Here is a 16,823-nt window from a genome sequence, read left to right on the forward strand (position 1 = left end):
CCCCCCCCACTAAAAGTAGAAACAATGTCCAAATATTTGATGCAGCTGGAATTACGAAAAATGTGCATGTAGTCTTTATCAAACATTTTTGCTGAAGTATGCAGCACAATAACTGATGTGAGAAGGGAAGAATGCGAGAGAGAAGCAATGAAAACTCCTAAAGTTCTCCCGCTCTCTCTCCCACAACAACACCTGCTCAGGCTCTCATTTCAAACCTCTCAGCTGTGGGAGCATTGACCAAATAAATCCGTGGAATCAAACGTGACTCCCGCTCCCAGACCTCCAAGTCCAGCCAGTCCGAGCTCAAGCCATGGGAACAAAATACATTCAATAGAGTGCAACAAAGCCCACATCACCCCAAGCTTATTAGTCATCTTTTGAGAATTTTGCTCTCTGCCAATGATTTTTCAGTTGTCTGAAGTGCCAGAGTTTTACACCCTGACCAGCATCATCTCATTGGATGGCAGCTGTGTCCCTCCTCCACTCACAAAATATGAAAATGGACAGATTGCTCTTCTGTTACCTAAAACTGTAGACTTGCATTTCACCCAAAAAATAACATGATTTACTTGATTTACCTATGTTATTTCAAAAACTGTATGCCTTTCTTTTTTCAAACTTCAAAAAGTGGTACAACCCTATATTCCAAATCTCCTGTGGTAACATGACAGTTTTGCATAAGAATCAGACTGAAATTTAAGTAGTTATTCACTGTTAATTGTCTCAACCATTGAAACTGTAAACTGTTGCAACCAAATAATTGCAAAAATTTAAATCTGTTCTGCACATGACTTATCATATGACTTCAGAAGACCTGTAATATATCACAGACATCATATGGACTACTTTTATGATACATTGATGCTTTTTGATGTCTTGAAGCTTAACAGCATTAGTCCTCGTTTCATTATACTGAAAAAATCAATAAAAACTGACTTTTACATTAATTGTGAGAATATAAAAACTAATATATATATATATATATATATATATATATATATATATATGTGTGTGTGTATTACAAATGTCCTTTTTTAAATTTGTCCCGTTTAAATTCTTTCAATTTTTTGATTAATCAGTACTATTCCTGTGATCATAAATCAGTAAGTTTATGGCTCTTAGATCACACGAATTAACAGCAGGCCATATTTCTAACATATTTTTGAGACAAATATTGAGATATTGAGACAAAGGAGTTAGTTGTGACTAATAACAAAAATGAACGTCTTATAAGTATAACATAAACCCCAAAAATCAGATGCCAAATAAACTCCATTGTCTGATTATGGCATCTTTCTGATTCCTCTATGATGAATTAAAACTGACTGTACTCTTCTACATTTAAAATGTGTTGTTTTCTAAACTCAAAAATGCATAACAGAGAAATGTGAGGCTTAAAACCACAAAACAGTACCAGGCAAACCAGCTTTACTGTAGTACTTTTAACAACCGAGGGTTCGCTTTAAGGGTCAGTAAGTATCAAATGACATGAGTAATGGCATTGCTAGTCCCAAAGAGAACAGCAGAAAGATGAAATGGAACTTACCTCTGATTTTTGTGACTGATGGGCATGTGGCATGGTTGTGTAAAAGACCATTTCACTGAGAGAAGTCTGTTAACCCCTGTTCCCTAGCTGTCTCTACTAGACAACTGTGTCATGACAACAGCTGTCTTTTTAAAGAATCGGCACTTTGATTAGGGTCAGTTTGTAGTTAAGCAATGTTCACTAATTCCTACATATCGGAGAAGGGCGGGTAGGAAAAAAATACGAAAAATCCCGAACACACTAGCATGCACACACACATACACAATGATACACATTCAAGGGATTTGACAGCATATGTCGTCTTTGGCCAGCGTCCCATATTCTACAATGGTCATCCACACAGTGCGGTCTGTAATAAGACCAGAGTCTTACAGCAAATGTATAGCGGCTCCAAAAACTATATGGACACTTAAGTAACACCTAAAAAAAAAAATAAAAAATATATATATATATATATCAACTCAAGTGGGATCTGCAAACAAATAATGACTTTTTTTTCCCCCAGGACTAAATTTATAAGTCGTTATTTTATAAAGTTTCTCTAAAGTTCACAGAGAGTAACCACAGATGTAGTTCATCACATTAATTATGAACATGTTCTGCTAATGTTTGACAACTTGAAAGATTCCAAATGGTTTTTGATGCAATATTTGATTGTATTTGTTTATTTTTTATATAGCAGTTTATACAGTACAGATTCAGTACAGTACAGTACAGAAAAAAAAATATATATTTTTTTTTTTTTGCACAAGCAGCTGTTCAAACAGACAGCTGCTCAGGCCATTCTTTCAAATGGCAGTGATTACAAATCAAGCCAGTGTTGTCTTTGAGTTGATCCATTGCTATTTCAACAAGTAATCCTTGGTCTCATGCACATCTTCCTGAGCACAAAAACAGACTCAAGCGCTCTTATCCATTGATGAATCCAGTGACCAAATTTGAAGCATGTTATAACAACAATGCATTACATTTCTACAGACCAAAGGGGCCTATACTGCAGCATCGTGGCACCATTGGATTTGAGATTCTATTGGATGGAGAAGCTTCTAGGAGCCACGTAATCTCTCACTCGCTACACATTTTTTTCATATCTCTCTGTATGAGAAGAATCCATCCGACCAAAGCCTCTGTGGCGACAGCAAGCGCTCCATGCCAGTCTCCACGCGGGCATGCCTACGCGCAATAACAGAAAAACGTACACATAAAGCGTAACACATTCACATACATCAGCGCAAACATATGCATTCGCACACATGCACACCCAACGGGCCCCCAGCTGTTCCTTGCCCTCACTGCATGCAGCAGGTGTAGGGTGGACTTTGAGGGACGGGGTGGGAGTGGGCACGGCTTTTTCGGAGAACAGAATTGCTATTGTTATAGCTATGCACTCCGTCCCACGATGTGACTGGAAATTTGTATCATGTTCATTCTGCTTTGTGTAAGGCTAGGGCATATCTGCAGAGCAAAGCGTTTATAACAATTCTATTTAATGCCTTATATGTGTCTTCTGGCTTGTAAAACCCCCCTGGGGCCCGTCCAGCAGTTTTGTGCTTCATGTCTTTTCGGTGCTTGTTGAATTTTGCGCTTTTAAGTTTATTAAAGCAAAATGATTCAAGCCCCCCCACATGATTTCCAAAGTTTATCAGTTAGATTTTACAACAGTGTGATCATTTCATAGTGGTTTCCATAGATATGGCCTCTCATTAAATGGAAAGTAATCAAAAACATGCTCTTTGTCTATCTATCTATCTATCTATCTATCGATCTATCGATATGTCTGTCTGTCTGTGTATCAATTAATTATATAATTATTTGCTTTTTGTCAACTCACAATCCCCCTGCAGTTTATTCACAAACCTCAGTTTGGGAAACCCTACTGTAATGTTCAATACACTTCATGATGTTGTTAACAAAAAATTAGTAGATTTTTTTATATGAAAGGTCAAAAGTAATCCAAAAGCAATCAAAAAGCAGTCAGATTACATTACCTAATATGTGTAATCCAGTAGATTACGGACTACAGTTTGTAAGTAATCTACCTATCACTGTCTATCTATCTATCTATCTATCTATCTATCTATCTATCTATCTGTCTGTCTGTCTGTCTGTCTGTCTGTCTGGCTGTCTGTCATCCATCCATCCATCCATCCATCCATCCAGAAACTTCATTGAAATGCAATGTTGAGAGGAAAAAAAGTGATATTTAATGGCTGATCTGCTTTATTCTAAAGGAAACCATATATACCCCCCCTCAAAAAATCTGATCTAAATGCTTAGGCAACAAATCAAGGGCCAAAGGCATTAATGTCTAGCTTATGTCTCAAACTGTGTGTAGAAGAAATGCAAATGCATGTTAACAAATACACAAAGGGACAGTCCAAACTGAAGCAGATGTGATAGGTTCCAAGACGGCTGGGAAAATGGACCTCGCTGCACCTGTTAATATTTAAAAACAATGGAAGTGCAAAAATGAAGGAAAACAGAGCAGTGGTGACATCATAATTTTTCAAACGGGCTCAGTCGGGAGGGGGTTGTTGGTGGGGTCTGTTAGGGGGTCAGCTGGTTCCAGGGCAGGAAACCGAGAAAGAAGGAATTTGAGAGCTCAGGAACTCGGCAGCTATGTTCGACATATTTAGCTAAACAATGTGAAGCTAGAAGAGCCTCTCTGGCTCTTGGTGTTATCAGAAAAGAGCTGTGGTAGATTTTATATGAATTATTTATGAAAACAATACATTTAAATAAATCCATATTCATTGATTTTAATAATATATCAACAAGTAGTACAAGTACCACCATATAAGTTGCTGTGGTTTGGTGCTTTTTCAATAACTTGAAAGAACAGTCTATTAAACTGTCTCCATGGAAACTTCAGAAAAACCCTATGAAACCACTATTAAGCCTCTTTGTTTAATTCCAACTGCACTTAAAAAGTCATTATCTATGCATAAGGGTAGTTCACTCTTAAAAGCTACTGTATACGAGCTGTAGGAGTGCAGAAAATTAAGCAAACTAACACATTCGGTAAAGCCTAATACCCAATGGGCCATGCAAAGCATTCTGAGCCCCCCAACGTGGTGCTTTTGAAGTAGGCAACTAATCATTTGTGTATGGGCTCAGCGCAAGAAAATTTATCTTTTTATCTGCTTCATTTACAGCTGCCAGATTCGGAGACCCTTTGAAATGTGCAGCGGTGTCACGGTGTTTCATTCATCTCCCAAGTTGTCAATTAAAACCCATTGCTCGCAAGCTGAGAAGAACGTAGAGGAATGATCAATGTGGAACATCTGCAAACATCACATCGACGAGGCGCGAACCCCCCACCTCAAAATGGTGAGAAAACAGAGAGCATCTTCTTTCTTCTCTCAAGGGTAAGGCAGGGGGGAGTATGGCAATGAGCTGTGGAGGAAGGTGGGGTTTAGGGGAGCTTCTGCACAGGAACCTTTGTGCCGAGATCACAACCAGATGTGCCAAGAGCGTCCAAACAGGAATGAGTGCATGTCTGCAATTTTCAGCAATTTGTCAGATTTAAGGGTTCACCCCCAAAACCACCTGATAGACAAATAAAATCCTCCCCACGCCCATGCAATAATTCGAAACACGCCGGCACCCCCCGGAGAGCCAATCTGCAGCCCAGTTGCTCATTTGGTGACAAGACAAGGCCCTGAAGTGAATCATTCAGTCTGCGTAATCCGAAAACAAAGTCAAAAACGTTCATCAGTGTTTCCCTCGTTCTGCGTCCCAACGGAGTGGAGATGTTGAAATCCGTACAGTCTTCACACGCTTTAAATCCATCACACGGCACATTTGCGCAAAAAAAAAAAAAAAAAAAGCCTTGAACCAAACAAACATTTGAATAAATAAACATGAGCGACAGCCAGTTAATCCCTCTGGTGGCACGTCGTAAATCCAGCCTCAAATGTTTGGCCTTGAAAGGATTTTTGTCACACACACTCACTATTCCAATGCTTATATAATCACTCCACAAAGTTATTTTCAAGAAATATAGCTGTAGTCTATAATAATGCTCACACTGTCAGGTGAATAAGCAAAAAATGTTGTGTGTGAGCTTCTTTTTAAGGACACTACAAGCTTGGTTAAAAGAATAGTTCTCCAAAATTGACTCACTCTCTTTCGTCTGTAGAACACAAAAAGAGATGTTTAGCACAATGTCTGAGCTGCTCTTTTCCATTCAGTGCACGCGAATGGGGACCAGAAGCTGCACAGCTTCTAAAAAGAAAAAAACTGAAATGTATAATAAAAGTAGTCCATACAATTTGCACACTATATTTCTTTAGCTTTTGGAAAAGAGTGAAATTCAAGTAATTTGCTAAATTTTATTTTATTTGATGTTTTGTTTTGTTGTTTTTTTCAGGAGACATTATTACAATTCCTTTTAGTAAGTCAAAAAATAAACATAAAAAATAATAACTTTTGTTGTATGTCGGTATTAAAATAAGTTTGACTAGTTCTATAACAGTAAGTTTTGTAAAAAAATAAGTAAAAAAATAACTTATAAAAATAAGTATTGTTACATGTTTTTGTTTTATTATTTTGTTGTTTGTTTCAAGCCTTTTAGTAAGTACAAAAATAACAAAATAAAATCTTTAACTTTGTATTTTATTATTAGTTTTTATTTTGTATTTATTTTTATTAAAATGTATTTTTGTATTTTCTATTTATTTTTGTTTTGTCTTACAGGAAGCGTTATTGCAAATCATTTTAGTATGTAAAAAAGACAATCAAAATAAGTAAGTAATAAGATCAATAATATAAGAAGATTTTAGCATCATTGATGTTATCAATGTTAAAAATGTGTAACTTAAAAAAAATAAGAAAACATTTGTAAAAACACCTCCAAGGTCAAAGTCACAAGGTTTCGCCTGTGCTTCACTTTGGTAGCTATTTGCGGTGTGGTTACAGTGTGCTATAAATGCAGTTTGAATATGCATTCAAAATGTAGTTTCTGTGATAATGCAAATACCCCGCACTACACCTCATATTCTGTATAATATGTGCCTTCACTGGATTTATTGCACTGTAAATGCAGTAGGTTGTACAGGGACTTGAGTAAGCGTGAGAATAAGTCTTACACCCATTTTCCACACAGTTGTTCATGTTTATACCATTAGGTATGTTTTTAGTGTACTTTGAGTCCACGGCTCACTACTGACTGAAGGACTCCGTATTGGCCGTCCTGTTGTTCCCGGACATGCATAGGCAGGCTTTGTGTTTCAGAGACAAGAGAACTTGTGTCCGTAGGCGTTGGCCAAGCATGACTTCATAAGATGTGTGTGGTCATGCGTCCGTGCATATGAGCGGGTAAACGCTGGGCAAAATGTGAAGAACATACCTTCATTTGTTTGAGTTTGCATACCACTGTGTCCATGAGGGCCAAGAGCATTTGACTTGTACCATCTGTGGCGTAAGACTCTCGCCACCCACTGTTGCTTCAAGGCCCGTCTAATTGCCCCTCAGGGGGCTTGGGGTTTTTGCCCACTGATCGGGCTGTTTTCGAGGCTGTCGTCACTTTCGAAAACGAAAACTTTCGGCAAACGATTTTAAATTACAGCCTTGCATGTTTTTGTCAATAGCCATCCTGAATGCTTATGTGAATTGGTTGTTCTTCAACCTCCACAGGTTCGTTTTTCTTCAGGTTTGTTTCTCACATGCTGGCTGACAGACATATATCAGCTTGGGAGGTTTACATCGTTTTACGGCGATTTGTAAACGGACGTTTTGAGGGGAGCAGCCTATGTTGTTTTCCAGTTAATCTAGTTTACTGCTAAACTTGCCTTGTTTTGAGTAAAAACATATTAGCATGTAATTTCTCCATGATTTATCTTATTAGCAGCACAACCACCACGTCTGTATTAGCTTCCCGGCCTCCGCCTCTCAGGCTGACTAGCGTAACAGACAGCCACCACCTATAACGAGAGGGTATGATTACTAATAACAGTTAATTAGGCTTGTCAGAGAGTTTCTCTGAAAAACAGGAAGGAGGAGGGAACAGTAACAGAAACCAAAGACCCACTATGGCTGAAGTCTTCTCTACTCTTTTGCTGGATCTAACTTCACTGGATTCCTTCACTTTCTCATTTACTTTAGCATAATGGAAACATTTTATTCATATTTATGGGATTATACTATGTACATATTACATAGAAATGATAAAATATGTATCTAGATGAGTAAAGTTTGTAGACAAACTTTAAGTTGGCTCGAAAAAGCGTAGCCAGAAAGTTTGAAGTAGTTTTAAAAGCTTGCAGTCTGAAAGTTTTCAGTTTGAAGTAGTTTGAAAGTTAAAATAGTTTTAAAGATGAAAGTTTTAATGTTTTCAAGGCAATACAGTCTATCAGAAAAATAGATATAAAACATATTGCTAGGGTAAATGGGGTGGTTGCTAGGCTGTTACTAGCATGTTGCTAATATGTTTTTAGCATGATTAGCATGTTACTAGCATGTTGATAGCATGATTAGCATGTTGCTAGCACAATTAGCATGTTACTAGCATTTTGCTAGCATGATTAGCATATTAGTAGCATGTTTCTAAAATGGTTAACATGTTGTTAGCATAATTAACAAGTTACTAGCATGTTTCTAGCATGATTAGCGTGTTACTAGCATGCTGTTAAGATAATTAGCAAGTTACTAACATGTTGCTAGCATGACTGTAACATGATTATCATGTTACCAGCATGGTGTTAACATTTTGTTAGCATGATTAGCAAGTTACTAGCATGGTGCTAACATGATTATCATGTTACTAGCATGGTGTTACCATTTTGTTAGCATTTGTGTAGCGAGTTACAATCATGTTTCTAGCATGTTGTGAGCATGATTAGCAAGTTACTAGCATGTTGCTATCATGGTTAGCATTTTACTAGCATTGTTGTTAGCATGATTCTAGCATGATTAGCATGTTAACAGCATGTTGCTAGCCTGATTCTAGCATGATTAGCAAGTTACTAACATGTTGCTACCATGTTTCGAGCATGATTAACATGTTAATAGCATGTTTGCTAGCATGATTAGCAAGTCACTAGCATGTTGCTAGCATGTTTCTAGCATGCTTAAAATGTTAATAGCATGTTGCTAGCATGATTAGCATGTTACTAGCATGTTGCTAGCATGTTTCTAGCATGCTTAAAATGTTAATAGCATGTTGCTAGCATGATTAGCATGTTACTAGCATGTTGCTAGCATGTTTCTAGCTTGATTAGTAAGCTACTAGCATGTTGCTAGCATGATTAACATGTTACTAACATGTTGTTAGCATTATTAGCAAGTTAATAGTCTGTTGCTAGCATGATTTGCATGTTACTAGCATGTTTGCTAGCTTGATTCTAGCATGATTAGCATGTTACTAGCATGTTGTTAGCATTTTTCTATGCTAATACAGTTAAAACCGGCTAAAACCAGTTGATTCAGTAAAAATCAAAACAGCTAAAAACAGCTTAAAACCAGCTAAACCCAGTTGATTCAGTAAAAACCCAGCTAAAACCAGCTTAGGCTGGTTGCCTAGTCTTAGCTGGTTTAAATTGAAAATATCTGGGTTAAGCTTGGTTGGTCTTTTATCAGGTCTTGACCAGCTAAGACCAGCCTGACCAGCTAAAAAGTTGCCAAAACCACTTTAAAACCAGCCTGGGAGACCAGCCAAAGCAGCCAATCAGCCAGCTTAGGCTGGTTTTAGCTGTTTTTTCAGTAGGGAGTTTTTAAGCTTTGCTATGGCAGTGGACAGCTTAAAAAACCATAAGTCTCATTGTATAAAGTTTTCACACCCTCAATTACCGTCTATGAGATTTTAGGTGGTTTTGATGGTCTGGTTTACGAAAACCATAAGTCGGATCAGTTAGAAAAGATATAGCACACCGAGTCAGACCAGTCTGAAGGTCTGACCCAAGTTTGGTGGTTGTAGCTGGAAAGCTCTAGGAGGAGATAGTGTTTAAATTTTGGCTCAGAAGAATAATAATAAGTTTAAATAGTAGACTTGAGAAAGCCAGCTTAAATATATTATACATTACATTATAAATTATTAAAATATAATTTATATATTAAAAAAGGTTATAAATTATATATTTTAAAATGTACATATATTTGTATATTACATTATTTTATTAATGTATTAATACATAAATAGTATTTAATATTTCAATATTAATATGAAATGAATATTTTGTGACATGCATTAAGTGACATTTTTAAACCTCTTTTTTTAAAAAGTGGTTTTATATTAATATTGGTACTACCATACTATTATTAGTACTGATATTAGTATTCAGTCAGTAATAATTAAGCTGTTCGGAGCAGCTGAGCTCTGGACGACTATAAAGAACTGATTATTTTGGCAGAAAAGAGAGATTGGCTGTGAAGGCATGGGGATGTATGTGTTAGTAAGTTTAAAGTTGTGGGGGTCTAACTCCCACAATGCACTGGCAAATTCCTTTAACATATGGCACGTCAGGAAAGGGGTGGTTGACCTCTGGCCTCTGGAAAGTCTCTTGAGACGGCCTAGTCAGGCTGCATAAGAGATCTACCATCACTGCACACGGCAAGACTCTCTGTGACTGGTATAACAATCACTTTCCATCTTACCTTTCCCCCAAAAATTCCACTCAATGTCTTCATGGCTTTCACAAAGAGGGATCTTTTTTCTGCCTTTTGTAGTCCCTGCGTAGTTTTTCGACGCTTTGCTTTTCTGTACAATACATCATTTCAACACATGTGATCCATTAAGGTAGAGCCAGGAGAAAGCACAGGAAACAGTCTCTCTGAAAACGTGTTACCCTCCTTTCAACTGTTTCCAGAGGCAGAGTGTCCCCACTGCCCTCCAACTACTTCCTCACAATATGATTTTTGAGCATTAAAAAAAAAAAAAAAACAGTTTTGATGTCAAGGAATGGCAGGAACAGATGAATTCATTTTGCTTGTATATATATATATATATATATATATATATATATATATAATCTGTGATCACGCCCCAATATCTTAGATATTTCAAGAGTGCTGCATCCCTGTGAAAGACTTTTTACAATTTTTGACTTTTCAGAGTCAGTTAAATCTCTTTTTTGGCCCATTTTTCCTGAGGAGAAGAATCTGCCTAATAATTATGCACACCTTGATATAGGGTGTTGATCTCCTTAGGCCACACCCTCCCTCGTTACACAAATACACATCACCTGATATGCATTAAATCCAATAAGCATTCAAGTTTATACAGCTTGGACTTGGAAATTATGGATAAAATGATGATATGGTCAAAATCATCACTTGCCTAATAATTGTGCACACAGTGTATGTAGGCTACAATTTCAGTTTGTTTATTGTGAAATAACTCAAACACGTTTCTTTTTCTCTTTCCTCTGATAAGTATTGTTCAGGGCTGCCGTTCCCAAAAACTTTAATGCTTTCTTATGATACTTTTGGGAAACGCAGCCCTGTTTGAATGCACTGTCAGAAGTGAGTGAACGCTCTCTGTGATGGATTAGTTCTGTCTTGCAACATTTGTGTGTTTAGATGAGCAGGAAAATAGTTCTATCTTACACAATTACTCGCTAACAAAGGTTATTCGTCCAATTCAATGCATATTGTACGCATAGTATCGATATATCGATACTTTGGATCAATACGCCCATCCCTATCAACCACTGTGCTCTTGCTTTCAAGCTATAGTGGGCAAATGGGTGAAGAACATGGAGAATTGAAATCCTGTTCTATATTCACCTTATTTTCCATTGCCAAAGTAATCGATTGTCTTTAAGGGTATGTTTACACAACAACTGTACTAAAAATATAAAAGTTTTTCCTTTCAGTTTTTGAAGAGTTTCATGTACAGATGACAACATTGTCAAAACATGAAAACGCTGTATTATGCATGCCAGGCCACTAGTCGGCGATATCACTTTGTAAAGAAACACTATGCATCTGTGCACATACCTATAGACTGAACACGATACGTCTCCATTTTCACAAATTCATGTTTTTGTACTTTACACATAGACAATAACAGTATCTATTTAAAAAAAAAAAAAACTTGCACTTTAAAGGGGTCAACGGATGCAAAATTCACTTTTGTTGTTGTTTGAACATAAATGTGTGTTGGAAGTGTGTGTACACATCCACCCTATAATGATAAAAATCCACCCAGTGGGTTTTTTTAAATCCCCTTTCTCAAATCAGGCTGTTCTGAGATTCCTGTCAGAATGACGTAGTTCTGCACAGCCCGCTCTCACGATAGTTGATTGACAAGGCCGTCTTACCTTAGACCCGCCCTGAGTGAGCTGTCATCAGTTCGCCATTGTGTTGACTTCGGTGCAGGGGAAGACAAGAATGTCTCTGATTAAGCGATTGAGGTGTTCTGTTGGTGGATGTAATAATGATGAACATAGCAGTCGTCATTTACTCCCGACATCTGAGCCGCTGAAGACGCAGAGGATTAACGTTACTTTCGTATTTGAAAGGAATGCGCCGATCCCCGATCTGCCTAAATGCGTCTATGTTCGCGCGAATCATTCATGATCCAGCTTCATCTACAGAAGAAGTGAGTATAAGGGTTTTTTATGAATCTTTGCAAATCGCCTTTCCTAATATGTGCAAGTTGGCAAGTTTCGCGGCTGACGTTTACAGTCAGCTCGTCACCCCACGCAAGAGAGGGGCGGGGTCAGCAGAGCTCATTAACATTTAAAGCAACATGGACTAGAACGGCGTGCTGAAAACAGAGCTGATTTTGACAGGGTAAAAAGGGTGTTTTTTACACTACCACTGAGAAATTTTAACCAAAGTATGTTATAGACTTTTCATTAAGACCCTAAAGAATCATATAAACTTGTGGAAAATGGGCATACGATGACCCCTTTAAAACCCCTTTTCAAAAGTTTGCATTTGCCCCCAAAATACAGTTGTCGTGTAAAGGAACGGCCAAAACATATACAAGCTTTTCTGTTTTTAGTAGAAAATGGTGTAAATTCCCCCTAATTTGGTGACATTTCCAATTTATTGGCCGCTATAGGTAAATAATAAAGTACAGTAAATGGTAAAACTATTTGCAATACAAACCAGTGTGTTTATGAATATAATAATAAATTTAAAATAACAAATACCAGTTTGCAATATATAGCAGCATAACGGACTGTTTTTGTACAAGTAAAATTATTGGAAGTGGATGACACAGGAAGCCTCGCACATTACAGTTACAAATGGCCGTCCTTGCTCTTATGTTTAAAAAAAATTAGGTTACTAAGGCATTACGGACCAATCCTGACTTAAGAACTGTTGTTGTTGTCTGCTATTTTCTCAGACAATTTATTTTATATATATAAATAACGAAAATTATATGCCTTTGAGGTGAAACTAAATAGTTCTAAAATAGTAACTAAAAATTTCACAGTACCATCATGAATGCATTCTAGAAATGTTTGAAACAATTTTGTTCACATTAGCAAATTTTTATCACAACTTTGCAGGCAAAAAAGGTCTATTGCTTGAAGCACCACTCATACAGAAGTCATTTTTAAACCAACCAGGGTTCTTTCTATCAACGTGATCGACGTGCCCTTAACCAAAACTATTGATTGCACAGATTCCTACTGGAAATATATCAGATTTCACAGGTCACATTTCACCAGTAAATGTGACTGGACCTTTACCATTTTTTTTCTACTTTACATTTCTTCCGATTTATTGTTTATATGTTACTGTGTAATTTCATATTTTCTTTAAAGAAAAAATCTGATAAAACTTTGCAATGTCACCTATTACAGCTCATGTTAGAGTAGTGTAATAGTATGAATTACTTGCTAAAATGCATTTTCTAATTGTAAGATGTCTTCTTTGTCCTATCAATCAACTAATCCAACAGATGGCCACTCAGCTCTTGGTGTGGTCTCTAGATGACCTGAAAATTGATGTCAAGTATCTGAATCAGAGTTCTTCGAGAAAAACAGACAGCAGCATTCCAAAGGTTACAACAATTGTAGGAGGTCTCTTTTCATCAAAGAAGTCATGCTTCCACTGCAAATATAATCAAGTCAACACGACCCTCGTCACCGACAGTCATAGATCGAATTGCAACTCTTCCAACAAGTGCATCTCCAAACCGCACCCTGGGATCTCTAATTGATGGGTCTCACGATATCAAAGAGTGGACAAATAGTAGCTCAGGGCAGTTCTCTGAAGTTGATAGATCCACGGGGTGGTAGAGGAAGGGTCTGAGGGTCAGGGTCAGGATGCATCCGAGGCCTTCATTGTGCCAATGAAAGGGGCCGTGTTCGAGGCCTAGTTTGTGTGGACCCTGCGGGGGAGTAGATGCATAGGAGGTCGGTTGCGGGGTGTGAATGGGACAGCTGCATCGAGGAGGATAGGAGGTCCCTTTGTGTCCTGCCAATAAAAATATGCGACCAATTATCTGTGTCTGTCCCTCAAGTGGAATTCCTGGAGACTTTTTGAAAAGCACTTTGATTGGGGGAGGTGGAAAGTTTGGCGTAAGGAAAGCACAGATGGTGGAATTTCTTTAACACCTTTCCAATGTTGTGCCTTGATGGAAAGTTTGTTGCGTTGGTCGAGTTCACGTGTTCTGGAATGTAAGTTGTCTGCTGTTGTCTAGAATCTAGTTTTTGACAAACATAATATCTAATTTACGACAACCATGTTTAGTGCCAAGGTTTTGTGAAAAGTCGTAATGTTTTTAATAATCTCGTTGTGCTGTGGCAGCCATCACATCATCCAAGTGGATGCTGCACACTGGTGGTGGTTGAGGAGAGACCCCCCCACATGATTGTAAAGGGATTTGGGTGTACAGCAATACACAATAAAGCGCTATATAAATGCATCATTCATTCATTCATAATAATCTCATAATAGGCCTTTTTATAAAAATAAATTTGTAGATTTACAAGATCAAAGTCAGATTATTATGAGAATAAATTTAAATTAAGAATAAAATCAGATTGAAGTTAAATTAATTCTCATAATGTAATGACGCCATTCTTGAAATATATGTATATTTTTTAATTCAGTTCAGTTTTGATGTGACACTATAATGTTGCATCAATTCTATATTATGCTTTAGCTTAGCAATTTTAATAGGAACGTATATGACTAAATATTTTCAATAAGGACTACATAACTAATATCACTACCTTAAAGGGATAGTTCACCCAAAAATTCAGTAAGGAAAAAATAAAAAAATTTTTCAACAGTCCAAAAGTAGTCAAATAAAGCCTTGGGGTGAATAAAGGCCTCCTGTAGCGAATCGATGCGTTTTTGAAAGAAAAATATCCATATTTAAAATGTTATCAATACTTTTTTCTCACTTCTGCTGGCGGATGGCGTAAGACGTAGGCGTCGCGCACACGCCTCTGAGATATGCTAGTCTCGCAAGTTTGTTACAAATCCTCGTTTTGTGCTTCTAATTCGTGACCAGCTTTTTGTTTTGTTGTCTCTCCTCCGTGCTTCCGCGTTCACCACTAATCACCGGCGCAAGCGCGACGCATGCGTCCAACGTCATTCGCCGGAACGGCTTCCACCTACGACAGTCAGCAGAAGTGAGAAAAAGTATGTAAAATATGTTTATTTTTCGTACAAAAATGCATCGATTCGCTACAGGAGGCCTTTATTTATCCTCCGGGAGCCGTGTGAGGCACGTTTTATTATGGCTTTATTTGACTACTTTTGGACTGTTGAACAAAAACACCCACCTACTCCCATTCTAAAGCTTCGAAGAGCAAGGATAATGTTTAATATAACTCCGATTGGATTCGTCTGAAAGAAGAAAGTCATATGCACCTAGGATGCTTTGAGGGTGAGTAAAACGGGCTAATTTTCATTTTTGGGTGAACTAACCCTTTAATTTTATGAAGCTATAAGAATACTTTTTGTGTGCAAAGGAAACAAAAATAAAAACTTTATTCAACAATGTCTTCTCTTCCGTGTCAGTCTTTGCCATACGTTCACGAGAGTACCACAGCACAGAATAATATTAACTAATAACATTGTGAATACATTGTAGAAACATTAGGAACAGCTCCATCCACTTACGCTAATGTGATGAGCACTTGTAATCACTTTCATATTAAGCTTTCTTTTCACTTGACTGTAAAACATTTGATTCTGGTTTACAGTTTCTGCTGTTTTTCTCATGTTATGGCATTCTAGCTTTTTTCTTGAGGTCATAGTTAAGGAAGCAGTGTATCATTTGGCTAGTTTGGACGTGATTCTTTACACAAGACACTTTCAAAAACAATGTCCACCAGAGTTTATAGACACTTCAGACTGTAGTATAGTGTGCTAGTGTGCATTGTGAAAGTGGGTGAAAGAAGAAAGTTGTTGCTAAAATGATGTGTTCACCCATGTGCAATGCATTAAGTGTTAATTGCTGCTAAATTGCCAGTGTTTAGTACAGCCTTGTTAAGTGTACTTTACTTTTTCCAATGAAATTTTTCATCTTTGACAGGTGAAATGGGCTTCATTGTAATTCCTCTGGAAATTGCCTCCAATTCGTTGTTTTTCCTGTCAAATTTTCCATTTGTTGACATTATTAAAAAAGTGTCAGAATTAATTTTGATTTTATTTCCATTTTGTATCCATCTTTCGGCTTATCACATATCATTTCTTAAGCCCTTAAATGCATTTTAAACACCCGCTTAATGAAGTTATACAGCTTTAACTGTGACATAACAACCTCCCTATATAGATAAATAAAGAAAAATACCAGCATGCATTTCTTTAATCCCTCCTCACATTGTGAATCTTATTTCCAGACTGTGATCCAGGGCTAATTGGAGAACTTTTGGTAAGGTATGTTGTGTGGGACCTTTGACCTGGTGGGGGTTGGGCATATTATTGAATAGGTATAGAATGACTGAGCCTCCGGTGACCCAGCTCTGACCTTTTCCCTTCAGTCCCACATGGTTGCCAATAGTGACGGTTGATCTTCACCTGTCAAAGCAAGACTTTGACTAAAGACTTGCAGCTTGGGAGGAGGAAACCAAAACAAAAAAGGAGGGAAAGAAAAAACAACGCATATAAACTGGCCTCTCACTGGCATGGCTTTTCAAAACAGAAATGCATGACTGGCCGTCAGAGGTAAAACACATTCATTACACATGTGTATTTTCATGCCCGTTCACTTTCTATACCGCTGTTGTTGTGCTTTTTGTTTTTAAAGTGCTGTGTCATCACCTTTTGAGGTATAAAATACATGTTCTGCATCAGCAGGTATGTATAGTTGATAACATCCAAGATGGCGAGTCTAAGCCCTGTTTGGTGTTGTAATGGTATG

General features: G+C 37.5%; 1 protein-coding gene across 1 annotated transcript in view; it reads right to left on the reverse strand.

Annotated features, from left to right (window-relative positions):
• LOC107675903 (RGM domain family member B-like) overlaps window positions 1-1,629 on the reverse strand; it is a 15,360-nt gene extending 13,731 nt beyond the window's left edge. Inside the window, exon 1 of the mRNA XM_016470398.1 lies at window positions 1,547-1,629. Within this exon, the coding sequence (XP_016325884.1) occupies window positions 1,547-1,597 (51 nt within the window). The 5' untranslated portion in view covers window positions 1,598-1,629. The remainder of the gene's footprint in view (window positions 1-1,546) is intronic.
• Between the last annotated feature and the right edge of the window lie 15,194 nt (window positions 1,630-16,823).

This window comes from Sinocyclocheilus anshuiensis, unplaced genomic scaffold, assembly GCF_001515605.1.
Source record: "Sinocyclocheilus anshuiensis isolate Anshui unplaced genomic scaffold, SAMN03320099.WGS_v1.1 scaffold2048, whole genome shotgun sequence".
Taxonomy (NCBI): Eukaryota; Metazoa; Chordata; class Actinopteri; order Cypriniformes; family Cyprinidae; genus Sinocyclocheilus; species Sinocyclocheilus anshuiensis.